General features: G+C 45.8%; 5 protein-coding genes across 5 annotated transcripts; 2 read left to right on the forward strand and 3 right to left on the reverse strand.

Annotated features, from left to right (window-relative positions):
* Positions 1-717: 717 nt before the first annotated feature.
* Positions 718-3,837, forward strand: LOC101759099 (protein mago nashi homolog 1). Its single transcript, XM_004972385.3, has 3 exons — positions 718-1,078; positions 1,198-1,374; positions 3,284-3,837. The coding sequence occupies exons 1-3, from the start codon at positions 839-841 to the stop codon at positions 3,347-3,349; spliced, it is 483 nt and encodes a 160-aa protein (XP_004972442.1). The 5' UTR covers positions 718-838; the 3' UTR covers positions 3,350-3,837.
* A 1,402-nt stretch (positions 3,838-5,239) lies between these two features.
* On the reverse strand, positions 5,240-6,520 carry LOC101759507 (pectinesterase inhibitor 28). The gene has a single exon (XM_004972386.3). It carries the CDS (start codon positions 6,390-6,392, stop codon positions 5,706-5,708), a length of 687 nt encoding a protein of 228 aa, XP_004972443.1. The 5' UTR covers positions 6,393-6,520; the 3' UTR covers positions 5,240-5,705.
* A 3,845-nt stretch (positions 6,521-10,365) lies between these two features.
* Positions 10,366-11,335, reverse strand: LOC101759912 (pectinesterase inhibitor 28). Its single transcript, XM_004972387.4, has one exon. The coding sequence runs from the start codon at positions 11,248-11,250 to the stop codon at positions 10,618-10,620; it is 633 nt and encodes a 210-aa protein (XP_004972444.1). The 5' UTR covers positions 11,251-11,335; the 3' UTR covers positions 10,366-10,617.
* Positions 11,336-16,687: 5,352 nt separating this feature from the next.
* Positions 16,688-18,460, forward strand: LOC111257594. Its single transcript, XM_022827449.1, has 2 exons — positions 16,688-18,062; positions 18,176-18,460. The coding sequence occupies exons 1-2, from the start codon at positions 16,798-16,800 to the stop codon at positions 18,249-18,251; spliced, it is 1,341 nt and encodes a 446-aa protein (XP_022683184.1). The 5' UTR covers positions 16,688-16,797; the 3' UTR covers positions 18,252-18,460.
* Positions 18,461-20,278: 1,818 nt separating this feature from the next.
* On the reverse strand, positions 20,279-21,592 carry LOC101760734 (pectinesterase inhibitor 28-like). Its single transcript, XM_022827443.1, has one exon. The coding sequence runs from the start codon at positions 21,495-21,497 to the stop codon at positions 20,754-20,756; it is 744 nt and encodes a 247-aa protein (XP_022683178.1). The 5' UTR covers positions 21,498-21,592; the 3' UTR covers positions 20,279-20,753.
* Positions 21,593-21,956: the final 364 nt, after the last annotated feature.

Consider the following 21,956-nt stretch of genomic DNA (forward strand, 5'->3'; position numbering starts at 1 on the left):
TGTCATGCAAGCTAGGTGATAGTTCATTTGGTTGGAGGCATGTGCAGAACGCTGATTTAAAGGGAAACACAACATTCATTTGCTTTTTTAAAATATGATTTAATAGACACTAAGACATGATTAGTGGATGTCGAATGACTTGCTTATTAATTTTGATTAATAAGATTATAAAATAAATATTTGTAATAGAACAATAAACATATTTAATTAAAAATAATATGAGAAATAATACGGAAATGTTATTTTTAACAAGGTGAAGTAAATTGTGTTAATGTTTTACATAGTGAGAATATCATTTGATTGATTTTACGTAGACAAATAAGCTATAGGAAGATCGTACATGCAGCCATACGATTGATTAGCGTGTAATTATAGCCATTAGCCCAAGCAACCACCGCACTGGAGCTAGACGTTCAATTTCGTCGGTCTAACGGGGTTGATGTTGCTTTCTCCAAGCAACCTTCCAGGATCATAACAAAACACCATGCAGGCAAGCTTCAGGCAAGTGTGCAGGCACGCAATTTCAGCTCAGGCTGCAACCAAACAGCCCCATATTGCCTGGATCCAAATTAGGTGTCGATTTGCAAAAGTTTGGATCCCGATTAATACTCGCGATCCAAACTGGGGGCATATATGCAAATCAACCCATCCGTTAGGTCAAGACGTACGGCTCGGATCGAGGGGGCGGCCGGTGGATATTTGCAGAGAAGTCCTTTGAGTTGGTGACTGAGGTGGAAGAAGAGGCGAGCACGTTTGGTTGGCGGCGGACACCCCCCCACCCATCTCCTCCAAAACCCCCATCCGCTCACTGAGAAGGGAAGAGAGAGAGATAAAATCGATGGCGAGTGGCGGCGGCGACAACGGCGGCGGCGCGGGCGACGCCGAGTTCTACCTGCGGTACTACGTGGGGCACAAGGGCAAGTTCGGGCACGAGTTCCTCGAGTTCGAGTTCCGCCCCGACGGCAAGCTCCGCTACGCCAACAACTCCAACTACAAGAACGACACCATGATCCGCAAGGAGGTCTTCGTCTCCCCATCCGTCCTCCGCGAGGCCAGGAGGATCATTCAGGAGTCCGATGTGAGCTCACACAATCCCTCTCCTTATCCTTCGATTCGATTGCATTCCATTCGGAATCTGTAGAGGAAAACCTAGCTAGGGTTTGTAGATTTGATTGCTTGCCTTCGTCCCCGCCGCAGATTATGAAGGAGGACGACAGCAACTGGCCGGAGCCCGACCGCATCGGGCGCCAGGAGCTCGAGATCGTCATGGGCAACGAGCACATCTCCTTCACCACATCCAAGATCGGCTCCCTCGTCGATGTCCAGTCCAGCAAGGACCCGGAGGGCCTCCGGATCTTCTACTACCTCGTCCAGGTTTGCATTCCCCCCACAACTGCCTACATTGTTTGCCCCCATATTTGGTACAGTACAGACTACTGATTTGGGTCCTTGTCATGGGCATTGGCATAGTGACATTGCTTAATTGAACTGATTAGCTGCTGAGCTGATGAAGTTAATTGCATATTACGGGCATTGGGATAAGCTCATCTTTTTTAATAATTGGCAACTCATGAGCACAATAAGAGCGTTTAAATCAAGTTTTAATAATTTTAGATAAGCAATGAGTCAACTGTTATTTCTTTGGAGGAAAATGATGTACTTTTTCGTCCTAATATACACGAATCTTATACTGATGGAAGAAATCTGTAGGATATAATTGTTTAGCAAGAACAAAGTACCCCTTCGTGGCACTACATCCCAGCAAGTTGTGCTCACTGCCTGAGAGTATTTCAACTATGCATAGAACCTTAGTTTTCTTTTTTGATCTCAAGTTTCTTTGTGGAGTTTGACGGGCACATATGCCCTTTTTTCTTTCAGAGAATGTTGGTTTCAAAAAACTGTGTGTCATTTGGATGACCTACAATGTTTCAATTCTTTATACATCAGTGTCATTGTTTTGGTCATTTTGTGAACATTTATTTTTCTGAGCTGAGGGGGGCATGTCTTGTCCATGCTCTATTTTTTGTACTTTGATTCTTTGGTAGCATTGAGATTACTGTAATTATTGAGAAGCTAGCTATCTGCTCTTTACCAAAATAAGCTGGATAATAGACCTTCACTACCTTGGATTGTATAAGTTAAAACTGGATGCAGGGGAAAAGACGAACACTGGTTTTATGCTTTTTCCAGTACTAACTGCACTTCAGAAACATGACCATTTTACCATTCCTGGCCTAGCAATCCACTTAGATGTCTGAGCAAGATTATTGTGCGAATCTGTAGGGTTGATAGATTATTGCTGGTTCTTTGATACTCTGATTTTGATACTAGACTTGTTGAGGTCTTACAGTCTAGCATTGTTTTACAGTCGAGCATTGTGTGTTTCAGTACTATTTCCAGGAAATAGTTTCAGGTTGGGTAAATGCAACTGGATTGGTTTTCTGTATCTGAAATTTGCCTGTGAGATAAGTAGTAAAAATAATAGCAAAGGATCATCATGCCTCTGTTGGTCATGTTATGTTCTTCACTGGTCGTGTGGGTTTTTTATCTAACGCCTCTCCTTGAAAATGCCAGATGCCCCTCTAGTGTAGCTGTGATTACATGAGTACAACCTTAAATTTTCTTGGGTGTTTTAGTGAGCATTTTCATGGTTGACTGAATGATAAATTCTGATTCTTATCATTGTAGAGCTGATGGATATGCTGTTTTGTTGAAACTCAGTCAGATGCTATGATTTGACACTGTAGACCTGTTCGAGGTCAAAATAGCTGAAGCATTATTTGCATTTCACTACTTGTTTGTGGAATATTTTAGGTTGAATAAACAAACAGTTAGTTGGGTTTGCTAAATCTGAAATTGGCAGTAAGAAATGTAATGTACTTAGAACTGTGAGGTGGGTACAAAGATAAATATTGCTATGCATGTGTTGGTTATGGATGTTGCTCACTGATTATGTGCATTTTTAATTGACTAGTCTCCTCTGGCGTATATATGATTATATCAGTTATCCTTAAACTTTTGCTGGGCTAGCTTAGCGCATCATCTTCATGTTTGACTACATTAAATTCTGGATCATTGTCATGGGCTTGTAGTTTGAACATGGTCCAAGAGTGTGCAATGGTTTGGATGCGTTAACCACTCTTGGCTGTTTGGTTTAAATATCTATGAAAACTTGGTACTTTTTTGCAAGAAAAAAGGCCTTATTATTTTGTTGTGCACAGGACATTTCACTGTAAATGAGACATATTCCTAACTTGTTCCCTCCCAATGTTTTTGTCTGCAGGATCTGAAGTGTTTTGTGTTTTCACTCATCAACCTCCACTTCAAGATCAAGCCGATTCAGTCCTGAGCTCCATTCCATGCTGTCTCATATTTGTGTTATGTGAGAAGTGAGTGTTTAAGAGAGAACCATGTACCATGTAAGATCCTATTTAGTTTGTGATGATGCACTCGGGTTTTGTGGAGCACTGGGTGGAAGTGGGACTTTGAGTTTGCCTGGGGTTGCTGTTTGGATTGTGCAAACTGCCAGTAATGATATTTATTTTCCTTTTCCAGTTTCCTGTTAGGTGGAGTCTTCTTGTTATCAGCCAATTGTTAAGGTCGTTTGGCACACCAGTCTTTCCTGTTGTTTTGTGCTGAACCTCCTGTGACATTATCATCAGTGCTCTGCGGAAGGTGGCGCGACACAGTAACAGGTGCCGACCTGTGGTGATCCAAGTCCAGCCAATCGCCATCACAGGGTAAAATCTGCTGTGCATTTCTGTAGTGGGTTGGCTGTAAAAAATGATTGGATTCATCAAAGATAACTGCAAGGAAACATTGTTTTGTAAAGCTGAAGAGAAACGCGTGTGTGCGTGGACCTGCCTGTTGGCCTTTAATCTGATGCGCCCTGTCTGCTTAATGACCATGGATCAGAGCATAAGCGTGCACTGTAAGGTAGCCTGCTTGCTTTGCTACTTTGGGCTTTGGGGGATTCCTCGTCCGGTATGGAAAGCTACTGCTCGAGAAGATTTCACATACACAACTTTGTATCAACTTCAAATCCAAAGGAGAATTACATGGGGTCACTCACTAGCTGCTTATGATTTCACATACACAACTTTGTATCAACTTCAAATCCAAAGGAGAATTACATGGGGTCACTCACTAGCTGCTTCTTTCCTTAAAATCTTTGCATCCAAAGACAAATGGTCCATGCACATAAGCAGTTACACATGAAGCGTCAGCTCAGCCAAAGCCAAAGCGTCCAAGAAAGAAGATGCTGAGATGCACCTTTTATCACCATTCCATCTTCATGTGATCTCTTCTTTTCCCTGTCTGCCTGCTTTTGTTTCTCCTCTCTCTCTCACCCCCCCCCCCCCCCCCCCCAAATCAGCCTATTTAATTTTGATCTGATACAATTTTGGACCACCAAATTAAGCCTCTTGGCCCAGATGGAATAGTCTTTCATTTGGATTCACTGTGTTTACAGAGGCTTTTTTCAAGCCAGGCGGTAAAAAACCGAGATAGATGGAATTGTAGGTTTTCGTCAAGATCATTTCTTTCAACAGATCGAGACAACATAACAACATGATCTTGCACGGCATTTGCCCATACTAAGTCAACACACATTCAATACTATGTCGTTCCTTGGAACTTGGAAGATAGATCTCCACATTTTACTTCTACATGCGTTAGTTAGATACTCAAAGATTGTAATGTCGATGTCCTGATCCCGTTTCGATCACTCGTGTGGCCTATTGATGCCTTTTTTGTGTTATCTCAGCATGTGTTTATTGTATCTAGCTCCTTGAGGCTGCTGGAGGATGCCAGGCCATGGTCTTTTAGCCTGAGTAGTTGTTCTGAAAAACTATATGAATTGCCTTTGTTGTGAAAATTAGACTAAATATCTTGGAGACTTGAAATCAGAACACTTTTTCATGTGATTGGACTTTAGACGTGAGACTTGGTACACACACGATGCATGAGCTGTGCCAAAGAATATGTGTTGAGGAAAAAAGATGCTGAGCCTGAGAAGCACCTTTGTCCTCCATTCTATCTCCATGCGCTCTCATATCTTTTACATGCCTGCCAGCCTTTTCTTTGTCCTCTGAAACCTACCTATCAACCATAGTAATGCCACAATTTTGGACCACAGAAGACCCTTCATTTCCACTCTATTTCCAATCCCCCAGTGCAATAGGGTGCATACATGTAGCAATTCGGCTATGAACTTCATCCAAAATTTCAAAACTAAATAGAAATAAAAGATCTTCACTATATTTCCATCCAGAGTATCTGAATCCAGATTAGGTTGGCATACAAGCCATGGAAACGTAGCAGTAACGAACCCTCTTGCTAGTTTCTGTCAACTTTACACTGTTCAACAAAAGAACAAGTCAAGTAGTGGGATAGTGCCTACCCCATACTTATTCATCTATTGAAGTGAACAAAGAAAAATATATGCTCAACATATTCTTCTCTGAACTAAAGTTTAATCCTCAACACATAAAAGAACATTTCTTCTTCAGTAGTTAACTGATAGTAGTACAAGAGATTAAGAGATACGTACATATTAATCAACTCAACACTGGATTACGTGCAGATTAACAAGTGGAGTACTATTCTATGCTACCAAAATCATAGAGACGAGGGCGATTAATAAGAGTACTATTTTACGCTGTTATGAAGGATGATTAATTGGAGTACTGGATCAGCATCATCAGCTAGCTGCTATTGGAGACGAGGGCGATGATGTCGAGCGCGACGGAGCAGAGCCGGCTGAGCGCCTCCTCCCTGGCCGCCAGCTCCGGCGGGTACTGACCCGGCCTCTGCCGGCGGAACAGCACCCTGCACACCTGCGGGTACTCGGCGGCGGCGCTGACGTGCACGGACGCGAAGTCGTAGTCCTGCGCCGCGATGGACTCCCTCGCCGCGCTCAGCGCGTCGCGGGCGTCGCCGTACTTGGCGGCGCAGGTGCGGAGCAGCGCCTGCACGGTGGCGTCGGCGGCCTGCTGCTGCGCGGCCGCCGTGCCGTCCGGGGCGGTGCCGTTGGCGAGCGCGGCGGCCGTGGCGGCGCCGCCCGAGGCGTTGGCGGCCGCGGCGGAGACGGCGATGGCGGAGAGGCCCCGCACGTCGGCCGTGGCGCTGGACGGGTCGGCGCCCAGCGCGGACACGCAGAGCTCGGGGTAGGTAGTGGAGTTGCAGGTGGCGCGCACCAAAGCGGCGGCGGCGGCCGGGGGTGGAGGAGAAGGTGATGGAGGAGGCGATGATGGGTGCTTGGGCCCGTGGCCGTGGCCGTGGCTGTGGCTCTTGTGCGCCGACGGGCCGGCGCGGGAGGAGGAGAGGGCGGCGAGAGGGAGGATGGCCAGGAGGAGGAGCACCATGGCGTTCTTGGTGGCCATTGGAGCCATTATTAACTGCTGGAGAGATCGGTCAGTACGAGATGGGCTTGATCTTGTGGTGTGAAGAGAGATGAGCTTGTGTTTTGTGATGAGTTGCTTGTGCTGGAGTGAATGGAGGTTGCAAACGGGTGTGGGGTTTTATAGGAGGAGAGCATGCATTGCTGGCTGTCAACAATGTTGACTACATACTCTCAGAGGATGGGGAGAAGTCCACCACGACCACACTATACTAGATGCCGTGTACACTTTCCACAATTGCTCAGTGCTCAATTAACTAGCAACTGTAGGTTAAGTTGTTACACTGCTAGCTTTGTTAGGCAAAATGCCTCTCTGGTTGTGGTTGTTTCCCTGGACTCCGGCCGGCAACAGAGATGAAGCTTCCTCTTATTGGAAGCACACTGACCACAGTAGTGAAAAGGCTAAGTTTTGGAAAGCACAAGATATATAGAGTCAAGTAGGCATCATCCACGCACTTCTACTCAACAGTGCAAGGTCACTAGCTTCTTGTCATATAATTCAATTCTTGTACTTCTCCATGATTGTGGATATCCATAGCCCGTGTTTCTCGTGTGGATTATGCCACCTAGGTTGGTAGCATACTAGCATGTTAACATTATACTGTTACCACCACTGACAACTTGGTTTTCTTAGTCCATGATATAGGCTATTTGCGTGTAGCTTAGTATTGAACTGAAGATAGATTTATAGATGTTGCGGCTGTCTGGTCTTGTTCTTAATTTTCTGGCTTCCTACCGGCTTCACACTCCACCCACTACTTTCAAGTGTTTGACATTGACTGTTGCATCCGGTAGGACACCTCCCAAATCCAGCATGTCAACGCGCAAGTCTCGACAATCTAGTGGGCCAAACATCAAGCGCCAGTTTTTTTTTTAATAGAATCCAAAAGCCTTCACTAGCATCCATACCTACTTAATACAAATCGCTATTCAGATTAACTAATGATGAAGAGTGGCATATAATCTCAAGAATAATGTTCCGTAATAATACGGTGTTAATTAATGGTTAATAAGCTACTATATAATGGCATAACATTATCGCTTGAGTTGCCGATTTCCAAGTTAGCCACCATGGTGATGTGTTTTCATATGGATTTTAATATCAAAATGGGTGGTTCTTGTTTCCACTCAATGTCTAGAGCTCTTGTAAAAAGAACACATATTGTACTGTAGCTACGAACAATGAAGATACTACTACATTGTGGTGCTTTAGTGCAGTGGTTCATCATTCGACTAAATTCATTTCATTTTGTTCCCATAAAGATCACATGGCAAATAAACAAGAAATCACAACATTTAATCCAATCAAAGGGGTAAATCGGCTTGGGGCACATGCCCCCACTTACATTCTTGAGTTAATCTGGCTTACTAGACTATTTCATTTTTAGTCAGAAATCCAATAAAAACAAGACATGGCCGATCTTCTAAAACTAGACTCCCTACAGAAACGGACACTTGTGACAATACCATGACTCGTGTTCTATTTTCTTCCTTTTACTCACAGTATTTTATACTAAGAGAACATTTCTAAAATATCTAGGTGTACCTATGCATTATAATACATGGAGGGAAGACAAACAATCACTCTATATAGTGTCATAGGAATAGAGCCATCTTCCATGTCAGGGTCATCTGCTTGTGAACATAGAAAAGGCATTTCATAAACAAGCTCGACTTAGTTGCACTAAGAGCAAAGCCATCCACCAAACCTTTTTCTAGGTGATTAGCTAAGTATTATTCACTATTATTTTCTATTATGTCTGGATTTGCATGCTGTGTAAAATTCTTGGTACAAATCGTTTTGAACTTGAGAGAATAAAATTTGTTGTTGTTGAGATCTTGGCTGAAAATATATTGTGGATAATGATATAATATTCATAAGCCTACTTTAACTTTCCATAGACAGAAATGTGTTGGATAGAAATGTAAGAAATGTGTTCAAAAATAATCGAGCAAATGTGTTAGAAAGAAATGCAAGAAATATATTACAAAACAACACACATAGATACAATAGCTGTCCTGATTCCAGTTCTCTAGGTCGACGTGCATGCTCATGATCAGGTCGAAGGCGTCCGGGTTGATGAACCTCAGCTGTTGAAGGACTCCCTCCATCACCCAATCAAAAGCCCGTTTTGGCTCCATAAGGGCCGTATTGTATCTGATAACATACTTGTATCCTTGATGCCTCCTCGAATAAGCTCCAACGATGTCGTGATGTCGCTAGGCATGGACTCTCGTAGAATAAAGAGCTGCTCCGCCGATGCCACGAACTGCTCATAGTCCATGTCCCCACCCGACTTGGTGAACTTAACTAGGTGGATTCCCGTCAACCTCACTGCCAGATTCGAGTAGACGAGAACGTTGTGAGCGCCGAATTGCCCGCGGAGGCAGAAACCACTCCGATGCAACAACCAGTAGGATTGGTACCAATATCAAAGGACCTGCAGTGTATCAGGCAATACCCTGGTGACGTTGGGATCACTTCCTGGTATGCCCACCATCTCTGTAAGCTCAGAGTTCTGCGCGTAGGCCATCACATCCATACTGGCAAGCCTATTATGCAGGCAATGCACAATCTCGTGCAGCCACTCCACATTCTCGAGCTGAAAAAGTCAAACGACCTGAGTATTTTGTTTGCAGTCAGTCAGTTAGCTTGAGGCGAATAGTACTGTAGCAAGCAATAACAGTAGTAAACACAATCAACATGCTAGTCTAGCCTTTCCTATCTCTTGAATGCAGAACCAAAAGATTGCTAGTGATAGCTGCTGGAATCCAATGAACAGAGAGACAGAAGAAACCATTCCAGCCCTGGTAGACTACAATACAATGGAGATACTTAGCATTTTGTTAACACAACTCCGACAGCTGGCTGGCAAAAAATTGGGCCTACATTGATTTTGCATTGGCAGCGTGGATGGGCCTACAATTTGGTGATGCTCCAAGCCTCATAAACACTAGTGCGGATGTCGATGACAGCCTCAAAGACTTTGCCATTGAGTTCACTTTGTCTTCATTATTAATAACCATGAGTGTGTTCTGTTAGAGAGGAAGTTTTAATCTTTGGGAAACCATGTGTCAAATAATTAAGATGGTGGATCTCTAAAATAGGTGGCAAAGCTGCTGCACGTCTACCACTGCCAATGAGACGTAGGAAGCATTCTGATGTTTTGACATCATCACGTCATAAAGTCATAGCATGCATCTTGTCCAGGACAATCCCTATGACAACATTCATCGATAAACATTCATTTGTGGGTGCAAGCAATATGGGGATAAGGGGGACGACAGGACCAAGCGCCCCCCCCCCCCCCCCACCCACACACACACTCAAGCCTGGTGCAAGTATACAATATGGATGCATGTATGATGAGTATAAACAAAAGCAAAGAAATATAAGACTTAGTGAGGCATAGCAAACTTATCTTATGTATTATTCATATTAATGTATTACAATTTTGGACCTAAGTAATAAATTATTTAATTTAAAAGATAATTTGACTATTCTTGTGATGAAGAGTAATATGCCACACATATATTGATTTGGCTCGGAACAAAAAGTAATAGTAGGGGGTAAATATTATTAAGCTTAGTGATATGTAGGCAATATACAACCTACCACAAGTTCTCCCTCGATTACAATGCACACGAGATCCAAAAAACAAAAATTCTGCCTTTTGGCAAATAAAGTCACGTCGTTTGAAATGAAGCAAGAATCGATCGGATCATGAATCTTGATTACATGTGGCTAAGGAAATTTGGGACGAAATGCATGGTTTTCTTTCAGAACAAAAAGGACTTCCAACCATCCAACTCCTAAAGCAAAATCCAGAAGCGAGGATGTGATCACGACGTCGCTCACATGGTGTCTTTTTTTTTTCTTTTTCTTTTGGCTTTAGCAGCTTGTTGCCTCTTAGGGCCACAACAAATTGTAAAACTCTTATGTGTTCTCAATGAAATTGGCGCATTATTTGCATGCCGATTTATTAAATGAAACACTTATTAACAAGTGAAAGTAACCTATTCCCATATATGTATACCAAAATCATAAACACGAGAGACGTGTCATTACATGTAAGACTCACGAGACTAGTTACGTCGCATGTATATGCATGTATCGATGGTCTATAAGACATGAAATGAATCAAGTAATTATTAGGTAACTAGCTAGTAGGGTTGGTATATCAGTCTTGCATGATGGATGCATGGGAGTGCATCAGCTAGTTGCTGTTGTTGGAGAGGAGCGTGATGATGTCGAGCGCCACGGTGCAGAGCTGCCGGAGCGCCACCTCCCTGGCCGCCAGCTCCGCCGGGTAGGCGCCGGGCCTCTGCCGCTGGAACAGCACCCTGCACACCTGCGGGTACTCGGCGGCGGCGCTCACGTGCACGGACGCGCTGTCGTAGTCCTGCGCCGCGATGGAGCCCCTCGCCGCCGCCAGCGCGTCCCGGGCCTCGCCGTACTTGGCGGCGCAGGTGCGGAGCAGCGCCTGCACGGTGGCGTCGCCGGCGGCCGCCGGCGCCTGCAGCGCCGCCGCCGTGGCGGCGCCGCCCGAGGCGTTGGCGGCGGCGGCCGAGACGGCGATGGCGGAGAGGCCACGCACGTCGGCCGTGGCGCTGGATGGGTCGGCGCCCAGCGTGGACACGCACAGGTCGGGGTAGGTCGTCGAGTTGCAGGTGGCGCGCACCAGCGCGGCGGGCGCGGGGGGCGGGGAAGGGGAAGCGGGAGGCGACTGGTGCTTCGGGCCGCCGTGGCTGCGGTGAGCAGACGGCCCGGTGCGGGAGGAGACGACGGTGCTGAGAGGGAGGAGCGCTACAAGAAGAAGCGCCATGATTGCCTTCCTGGTGGTTGCCATTGCTAGAGACGATCACCAGGCCAGGTTCGAGCTGGGTTTATGAAGAGTGATGAGCTTGTGTTTTGCTCTTCTGCAATGAATCGAAGTTGAGTTGCTTGTGTTGGAGGATGCAAGGAGGGTGATGGGGTTTTATAGGAGGTTGCCATTGCTAGAGACCACCAATGTTGACTCCAGGAGTCCGCAACGACGACGACCGCCGTGTATACTTTCCTTCCTCGTTTTGTTTCTAAGTGCTTAACTAGCTACCATATAGGTTGTCACACACTACCTTGTTAGGCAAAACCTACACACACACATCTACAGAGCTTGTTATCTCTGACTGTTCCATTGACTCTGGCAACAGAAATGAAGTTTCTTTTAGTCAAAAGCTGATTCCCGTGTTTCCATGTTGATTTTGGTCGCTTCATCGAATTTTTGTGCATGCTACACCTAAGGTGGCTTTGACAGGTTAGGTGGCGGCCAAGCATGGTTGACAACATGTATTTGTTGGCTACATTATAATCGGTTTGCATTGGGGGAATAGATTTGTATAGAAGAGGATTATTATTCCTTAAAGAATTAATACACATTTTCTTCCACTTGACGGTTACAAAGAGTATACATATCCAAAAACCATAATAGTTTCTTCCGATGATGTTTCAGGTGTTCAACCTTTTTTAGTGAGATACTCCCTTCATTCCAAATTGTATGTCATTTTAGATTTTTTAGTTTTATAGATATTATTATGCGTCTAGATATAGTGTATGTCTAGGCTATGAACCTAGAAAAGTCAAAATGACCTACAATTTGGAATACAATTTGGAACAGAGGGACTATTAAAGAAATAGAATTTGTATGTACTTGCTTCTACGGCATGACTTTCTCATCTATATGTATAGAAAAAAAAAGATGAACCTTTTTTTATAAAAAATTTCAGGATAGATTTGGCATACCTCCAATAAGGCGAGGTAGATTAATATTTGTGGTGTCTTGTATATAGACGGTCTCGTGTAATATCAAGATGACAACACCTATAATATGTTGTATTTAAATTGTCGTCTCGTATATAGCAATTGCACAAACCTTTAATTTGCACATAGAAAAATGAATATTGTGAGTTGCATGGCAACAACACTCGTATGATGTTGCAGGAGTGGTTGCTTCGCAAAACAACCACTGCGAAATTGTATGAGACAACCTATGGTACTATTAAAGTGTAGCAATGTACTTGTACTAGGTAAATAATATGATTTATAAGTAGAAAAGATAGTCCTATCTCCATATACATGTAAGCCCATATATATACCATGCCCATCCGATTCTGATAGCAAGCCATGTGTAGTACATACTTCTATGGACTCACCGGAAGATTTGGACAGATCCGTATACAGGGCCGTACACCGAACCGTGTCAGACATGAAGACTACGGTGTAGGACGGCGTAGTCTACGTGGAGGACAGGAACTAATCGAGGACTCGGAAAACTACTCAGAGCAGTTAGAGTAGGACTCTCTAGTCGAATCCAACTAGTCTTCCTGTAAGATAACCGATCTGTAACCCTGCTCCTCCGATATACAAGGACGAGTAGGGAGCCCCTCCAAACAAGTTCAATCCAATACAAGCGAATAATACACAGAATGTAGGGTATTACGCGATCTAGCGGTCCAAACCTATCTAAATCGCGTGCCTACGTACACCATCAAGTTCCTGATTTTGACGACACCCACCAAATAAAACTCTACCCCGGTTACTCCCTGGGTAGGTTGTCGGTTTAAACACCGACACCATGAAGGAGAGTTTGAAGTTCTTGCCGCTGCATGCTGCAGTTTTTGCAAGGAATAGCTAGATTTTAGTTGAACATTGTTATTAAAAAAAGTTGTTGAAAGGACAAGAGTTGGGAAAAATTTTCCATTTCAAGATACCATAATCTCACACTAGCACCACAAATCCTTCAGAAGACGACTAAGGTTCCAAGCTTGATCGACTTTGCATTGACATGGAAAAATTGTTTGTGAAGGGCATGATATCTCTCCACCACAAAGAGTCATTGGGTCTTCGAACATGAGGAGATACTGGTCTACGGTGAAATAGTTGCCAAGTGACTTTGTAGCCATGGAAGTCTAGGTTCCTATAGAATTCGTGATAGGGCACACATTTTTCTTACAGATTGAAACACGTACCAACAAAAGCAGAAAGGCTACCTTTTGGAAAACAAAGTCAAGCTGCTATAGCATCAGCCATTTTGAGACTTGGAAGTGGAACGAAAAGCACATTTTGATTTAGTTAATTATCACTTATTTTTGTTATTTTGAACAAAATAACACCAAGATTTTGTTATTTTGATTCCTGAAATAATATATACCAATTTTCTCTAATATATAGTTCCCACACCTTATTTTTCTCTTGAAACTTATCGCAATGCATAGTAGTACAAAAAAAATCAATATTGCGCCTTTTGGCGAACAAAGTCAAGTTGCTGTCGTCGACTAGCTCTGCAGCCACTTTTACTCGACAGTGCAAGGGCACTATAGCTGCTGCTTCTTCTTTTTTGTTTTTCAAACAGTAGTCTTCTCCCCCGGCCCATTTCTTGTTTCTTGTGTGCGAGTGCTGCTGAAATGTGGGCCGTGTTTGTCGTGTGAATGCCTCCTAGGTTGGTAGCACTTTCAATTGGCACCACTAGTTTAAAGGTTCTCTCATCATCCTTGGTGCTTAGTCCATGATGATAGCCTACATAAAATTTGGATTTGAGCTTGTGTACTGATGCACCGGTAGTAGTGCTGAACTGAAGATGCTCTCCTGATGCTTCGTCTGAAAGCTGTCTTGATCATCATCTGCTGCCCGTTCCATTTTCCTTTTAGTTCTTGACAGGATGAGATCGACGAGCTGACGGCTGACGATTACTCCCCTGGTCGTCGTCGTCTCGTCCCAGCTGCTGCAGGCTCTGCTGGTTTCCTACCAGCTTCACTCCACTCACTCACTCACTCACAAATCTGAATCTCAAGTGTGTTTGACTATTGCAGCAGAGGCAGGCATGCCATGCTTTGCCTTTGCGTGTGTTGCTTTCCAGCGGCGTCAGTGCAAGTGGTGCCAATCCAGCGGACAAAAATATATGGTGCGCAAACGCTATCTGTGTAGGAACACGATCGATGACGAGACGGCCGATGGATCGTACAACATCTATCCCGGTTGTAAAGTGATCTTCTCGCAAAGTCCGGTAGGGTTCCTCTCAAGTCTGAAATCTGTCCGGCAACACGAGATCATAGAACATGCATGTCAACCATGTATGCTGCTTGTACTGGCTGGGAAATAATCTCTGACCGAAGTACTCCCTCCGTTCGTAAATATATGACGCCGTTGACTTTTTACTCCAACTTTAACTACTAATATCTATTGAACGAGTTAGTTAACTAAAGTAAAATAGGTATCATTATATCTATTATCAAATGTACTTTAGATTTAACTTGTAGGTTTATCTATTTGCAAAAATATTTGTAGAAAAGATGAATAGTCAAATGAAAAAAGTCAACATCGTCATCAGGTACAAGTCGGGGAGGATAAGAGAGCGAGTGTACAGGCGCTGCCTAGTCTTATCGAGTCTCACGTCGTCAGGTACGGTATGGCCTCTGTCCTCGGTCCCTGTTCTCCTCGTCAGGCCACTCCGTCGTAGCGGGTAGGTTTACGGCGGCACTGTGCAGGCGTGCGCGGGGCATGGTGCGGTACGGTGCTACGTACGGCTAGTTGACCCGAGTGTTGCCTCGTTATCCATCCTACCTGCTTCCTGGGCCCACAACGAGCGGGCATCCCCGGTCGGCAGTCCCAGTCGGCCCGACCGTGTCGGTCGGGGGAGCGGCACGGATGGTACGGAGTATCCTCAGTCGAGATGACTCGATCGGGAGAACTCAATCAGGGTCGGACCGTGATCCCACCCCCAACTGGCCAGGGTGTCGGCCAAGCCTCTTGGTCGGAGGAGTCGGTCGGTGGTCGGGTCTTGGCCTCGTCCCGGTGCCGCGTAATTGGGCCGGCCCAGGCGTGCATCGTTGTTGTGCCTCTCGTTGGGCTAAGTGCTGCGCGAGGCAGTCCTGCTGGGGATCCCGTGTCTATGGACTCATCAAATAGTATAAATATGAAGATTAGCATCCACTACAAGAAATCATTTAATCAGAAAAAAATTATCACAGATCGTTGAAAAATCATCATAAAGCAGTGTCTGTGATGATTTCAGATAACGTCATGTATTGAACGTCACAAATTAAATCGATCGACGTTTTTTCGAAATCGTCACAGATCAGCACAATCTATGACGTTTTTTAACTGTCACAAACCACTTTTAGGCCCGTGCAACCCAGCCCAAACCTAATGTTTGGATGAAAATAAACATCACAGATGGTTGCCACATGGTGGCCAACAGGCTAGTGAAGTGGATAATGATGATGATGTGGTTGGTGACGTGGACGATGATGTGGTTGGTGACGTGGACGATGATGTGGTTGGTGATGTGGATGGTGACAGGTGACGTGACCGGTGACAATGATGTGGACAATGATATGGCTAGTGCTGACGTGGCATTCACGGTCCAGGTCTATTTTAGAACTAGGCCACTCAGTTAATTAGTTAGAACTAGCTAGTTGACTCAACATTTTTCTTAAAAAAGTTGGCTCAACATTTTTTTATAAAACTAATGATCGGTCCTTTCTTCTTGGACCAACTTTCTTGTTTTGAAATGTTGGCTCAAATTTCATCTACAATTTCGGTGATTTCGTACAGCGATTAGGTAAACGAATCTTCCTAGAAACTAGGCATGGAATGGAATGGAATAAATTGATGATGTGTACCGATTGCATCTGCACATCGACATCCTCAAATCGAATCACACAACCAGATACAGAGAATGAAATAGATTGGGGAAATGTGCGGGGAAACAATGGGGAACGAATGAAAAAATAGATTGGGGGGAATGTCGGGCATACTCCCCAAGCCCACGAGTAGGCCTTGGACGGCCCACTAAGGGACGTACTCGGACGAGATCATCAGAACAAGGATAGGCGTATCCTTCTCGGACTAGTCTTGTATGTTTATGGAAAACTACTCGGGCCAATACCGAGTAGAACTCTGTAATAGTACCCGACTAGGACTCAGACTTGTAACCCTGCCCTCCCGGGTATATAAGGCCGGGCAGGGACCCCCCTCAGGGGGACTCCAATTCATCAATCCCCAAGATCAATACAAACCAACACACAGGACGTAGGGTATTACGCGATCTAGCGGCTCGAACCTGTCTAAATCGTGTTCCCTGCGTCACCATTAATTCCTTAATTCTCGACGACCCTTACCGCATAAAAGACCACACCTAGGGGTAACCCCTAAAAACACCGACAGGGAACGAATCATACCTATGGACAATCTAATGTACGAATAACCCATCCACGAATTTGCTGAATCGCCCTCGAATCACCTCCAGCCGCAACCCACCTACACCCCCGCCGCCGCCGGCCGAGGTCGCTTCGGATCCCCTCACGTCTCCGCCTCTCCATATACTGGGTTGAGTAGATCCATCCAGGGAGCAAGATCCATGCTGATCGATCTCGTGAGCCTCGACTCCCTGAACGTGGCCCGATCCATCCAGGGGGCGAGATCCATCGCGACCGATCATGTGAGCGCCGCCGAAGAGAGCAACCCCTCCTGGATGCTCCTCGAGGTGTGTGCCTACATTGACAAGGTCGAAAACGCCACCACGGCCATCTCCAAAACATCCGATAACAAGCACATCCAGGTCACCTTCTGCCCCCGGCCCCCGCCGTCCCTCTCCCGCTGCTGCATCCATAGCCCAGATAGCGCCTACATGCACCGGAATCCCCATATCGTCGCCGTCGAGGACGACCTCGCCCTCATCCGCGTCGACTCCAGCGACTGTTCCTTGGTTCAGGACTACTACGTCTACCAGGCCAGCGACAAGTCAGGGAAGCCGTCCCTCACGCTCCTGCCGCCGACCCCCCAGTACCGCTGCTTCCTACCCAAGGATATCGGCATGCTTCGTCGCCCCGGCAAAGAATACATCGTCGCCGGATTCAGGTGCTTACCCTTAGCTTATCCCTGTGGAGGGTTAACCTTGTGCGTCTACGACTCGAAGCGGGCAGATTGGAAGCTCTATGCTCTGTCGCTGAGCCTGCAGGGCCGGCAGGAATATGGAGACAAGTCTTTTCTCCATAAAAACTGCAAGGTGGTGACAATTGGAGGAGATGCTGCTGGTACCATGGCCTTCGTCGACCTCTGGCGTGGCATGCTCTTTTGTGATGTGCTTCGGCTGGAACACGAAGCTGCACGTCAAGCGCAAGGCGAAGCCATCCCCGTGCTTGGGTATGTCTCACTGCCTGATGAACTGAGAAGAACCGCCAAGAGGGGTGATGCCCGCCTTTATCGTGACATTGCTTTCCTTGATGGCCATCTCAAATGCGTGGACCTGTTAAGTCGCTCCCTGTGGATCAGGCCGGCTACTATCAGTGGTGTTTGGAGTCAGCAGTACAAGTTCAGAAGTTTCAAGGAAATTGAGGTCAACAACCCAGGCACTAATCTCTTCCCAGGCCAAAGAGGCGTATATCGCGAATCCTTCAGGCACCTCCTCGTGTACCAACCTGTCGTCGGCCTGCAAGACGATGATGCTGCTCGCATACTTTACTTCACGGTCAAGGTGGACCAAACGGATGCTGAAGCGTCGGTGCTTGGAGTGGACATGGAAAGCAAGAAGATACTGGGGGTGGCACCTTTCTTTTCGAGATATGAGGTCATCAACTTCAACTATGTGCACACTAGGATATCTAGGCATTTTCCAATTTCCAGGTAATTGTGTGACTAACCTTGGTCTGATTTCGCCTGGTGCTTTAGATAGTTCATTTGGACATAGGGTTGTTGCTGATGCATAGTTGGCCATACATGTACGTTGTTGGGTGCAGGTGCTGTTCTGCTGGGTGCAGGTGCTGTTCTGCTGGGTGCAGGTGCACAGGTGACTCGGTTGTTCAAGCAAGATGAAGGTTAAAGCACGAGAGCATCATGATGGTGAATCTGTCGCTGAAGATGGAGATGCAATGGATTTGGACTAGTTCCTATAAAAGAGTTCCTATAAAAGATGGGTCATCATGAGCAAGTGTTGTTCTCTGCCCCCATAACTATTTGGACTAATTTAGTAGTAACAATGATGGATGTAAGGGAGACCTTTTGTTGCCCAGTAAGATATGCTTAGACTCTGGAGAAAAATGAGTGTCTAAACTTTGTTAAATAATATTTCTTTCAGATATGTGCACAAACCCACATATCTGAAAGAAACATTTGCTTAATTTCACTACTCTAACTTATACCTCTCACATCTAAATAATGTTTGGTTCGTGCTAAGGTAACGTAAACGCAAAGAGAATCAGATTACAGTGTATTTGGCGGTGGAATGAGTGATTGCTCTCTTTGTTTGGTTGCACTCCAATAACGTACTCAGATTACGGTGTGTATGCTACATCTGATTACGGTGGGAGAGCAGGGGTATATTATTTAGGTAAGGGATTCGATTACAATATCAATTGATTACAAACCACCACAATTAAACATATGTAATGAGATTTATTACCTTCAGTAATCAGATTACGTTACATTTGAGCCAACCAAACACCACCATCTTGACAGGATGAGATCGACGGGCTGATAGCTGACGATTACTCCCGTGGTCCTCGTCGTCTCGTCCCAGCTGCAGGCTCTGCTGGTTTCCTACCAGCTTCACTCCACTCCTAAAACATCTATCCCGGTTGTAAAGTGATCTTCTCGCAAAGTCCGGTAGGGTTCCTCCCAAGTCTGAAATCTCTGTCCGGCAACACCAGATCATAGAACATGCATGTCAATAGCCTCCCAGGACGATCCTTTTTTGTTTTTCTTTCTTTTTCTTTCTTTTTCCTGCCTAATTATTGTAGTCTTATATTTTTTTCTATGTCAATGCAACACGCACTATCGGTTCGTTAAAAAAAGTTAGAACATGCATGTCAACCATATATGCTGCTTCTGCTGGCTGGGAAATCTGGATCTGCCTAGCTAGCTACTTGCTAATTAGCCAGCAATTAAGGTCAGCTACGCCTTAACAACTACTACACTAATTTGAATTTAATCAAAATTTGACCAGCTGCTGTTTAATCATATAGTACGGATTATATATTATTAGTAACTGGATGTCTCTGTATGGTCTGTGCGCGCTTTAGTGGTTCGATCAACGGATAAAGATCGATCATTTGCATGCAAAGCAAGCATATGATGATGAATTGCAGCTCTGCTGCTGCTCAAGCTTGCTCAAAGTATTTAATTAGGGAAAAAATATTGCACAAGCACCTTTTAAACCGCTGTGTGTCAGCTAAATCAAAAGGTGCTAGCTTTATACTACTACTGAACACCAGTTGGCTACGTCTGGAAAGTGAAGAACAACACTGTACTGCATCTGCATCTAGCTAATTTGGGATTTTTTTTAAAAAAAAGAACTGATGGAGTTAGTGGACAGCAACCTAGGAAAACGATAGTAATAAGCTAGAGCGATCATTCCAGCTTTTCTTCTTTGATCAACCTGCTGCCTTTTAGTTTCATTTCATAGCATTGTCTTTTTCGTATATAAGTAAGAGTGCACAATTTTTTGAATGTCCCTTTATGTTCGTCATAAATCAAACTATTTTAAGTTTGACCAAGTTTACGATAAAGAGTATCAATATTTATAATACTAAATAGGTATGCTAGGAAACATATTTCATAAAGAATCTAATAAAACTGGCTAGACATCAAAAGCTAGCATCGATATATTTTTATATAAACTTGGTCAAACATAAAATAGTTTGAGTTACGGTAGAATTAAAGGGACACTCTTTGCGGGACAGAGGGAGTATACACTTTCCTACCATCAGCCCTTTTTACTGTCCTTTTGCTATTTTTAGGGCTCAAGAAATGAAGTAATGTTTGTGCTGCGGACAAAATCGGTGCTGGCCAGTGCAGTGGTCACTGATAGCTCAAGGAACCATCGTTGTCTAATGCTACAGAGATTATCCAAAGAGACGTTTGTTACCATTAACGATCGTCTCTTCTTCTTCTTTTTCTCACATCTGTCTCTTTCCATCTCAGTATATATCACCAAAAAAGAGAAAAGATCCAACGTGGCAGTACTAATGATCCACTCAACACTGGAGTTGGCTGGAGGTACAGACTTGCAGTACAGTTCATACGTACAGTCGTTAACAAAGGACTCGTGTCATTACACGTACGTAAGTAGACTCACTAGTAGACTAGTCACGCTAGCTGCTTCCTCGCGTAACGCCGGCGCGAAGATCACTGTTGGAGACGAGACTTGCAGTACAGTTAACAAGGACTCGTGTCATTACACGTACGTAAGTAGACTCACTAGTAGACTAGTCGCGCTAGCTGCTTCCTCGCGTAACGCCGGCGTGAAGATCTCTCGATTACTGTTGGAGACGAGGATGGATGGATCATGGATGCATGCATGGATCGAGATGAGATGAGCTAGCTGCTGCTGTTGGAGACGAGGGCGATGATGTCGCTGGCGACGGCGCAGAGCTTGCCGAGCGCCTCCTCCCTCGCCGCCAGCTCCGCCGGGTACTGCCCTGGCCTCTGCCGCCGGAACAGCGCCTTGCACACCTGCGGGTACTCGGCGGCGGCGCTGACGTGCACGGACGCGAAGTCGTAGTCCTGCGCCGCGATGGACTCCCTGGCAGCGCTCAGCGCGTCGCGGGCGCTGCCGTACTTGGCGGCGCAGGTGCGGAGCAGCGCCTGCACGGTGGCGTCGCCGCCGCCGGCCGCCGGGGCCGCCTGCGCGTTGTTCGACGACGCCGCGGGGGCGGAGGTGCCGTTGGCCAGCGCCGCGGCCGTGTCGGCGCCGCCCGAGGCGTTGGTGGCGGCGGCCGAGACGGCGATCGAGGAGAGCCCGCGCACGTCCGCCGTGGCGCTGGACGGGTCGGCGCCCAGCGCGGACACGCAGAGCTCGTAGTAGGTCGTCGAGTTGCAGGTGGCGCGCACCAAAGCGGCGGCAGCGGCGGCGCCGGATGCTGCGGGGGCGGGCGCCGCCGGTGTAGGAGACGGAGCTGCTGGCGGCGACGACGACGGCGAGTGGTGATGCTTGGGGCCGTGGCCGGCGTGGCCGTGGTGCACGGCCGGGTCGGAGCGGGAGGCGAGGGTGGCGAGAGGGAGGAGCGCCGCCAGCAGGAGGAGCACCACCTTGTTGGTGGTGGTTGCCATGAACGCCGCCATTAATTGCTAGAGATCTTCTTGTGTGAAGATCGAGCGATGATGAGCTTGTGTGATGGCTGATGAGGATGAGATGAGTTGTGTTGTGTTGGAGTGAAGGGAGGAAGCAAGGGGGTGATGGGGTTTTATAGGAGGAAAAGGTTGTTGGCTGTCAATGTTGACTCCAACAATTCAAGTGGAGTGGAGGAGTCCACCATGACCACCATGCCGTGTATGTACACTTTCTCCATTTTTCTTAGTGCCTAACTGGCTACCGTAGGCTGTTATATATACTACCTTTCTAGGCAAAATCTAGTTATATATGAGCTCTCAGATATGATTTAATTTTTATCCCTTGACTATTTCGCAATGGAAATGGAAATTTCTTCAAGGTGATTCCCATGGTCTATGTATTATTTTCAGGAGTCAGTATGTATTATTATTAGACCACTAGCTTATATTTAGTTAGTACACTTCCTGACC

Source organism: Setaria italica, chromosome VI, assembly GCF_000263155.2.
Source record: "Setaria italica strain Yugu1 chromosome VI, Setaria_italica_v2.0, whole genome shotgun sequence".
Taxonomy (NCBI): Eukaryota; Viridiplantae; Streptophyta; class Magnoliopsida; order Poales; family Poaceae; genus Setaria; species Setaria italica.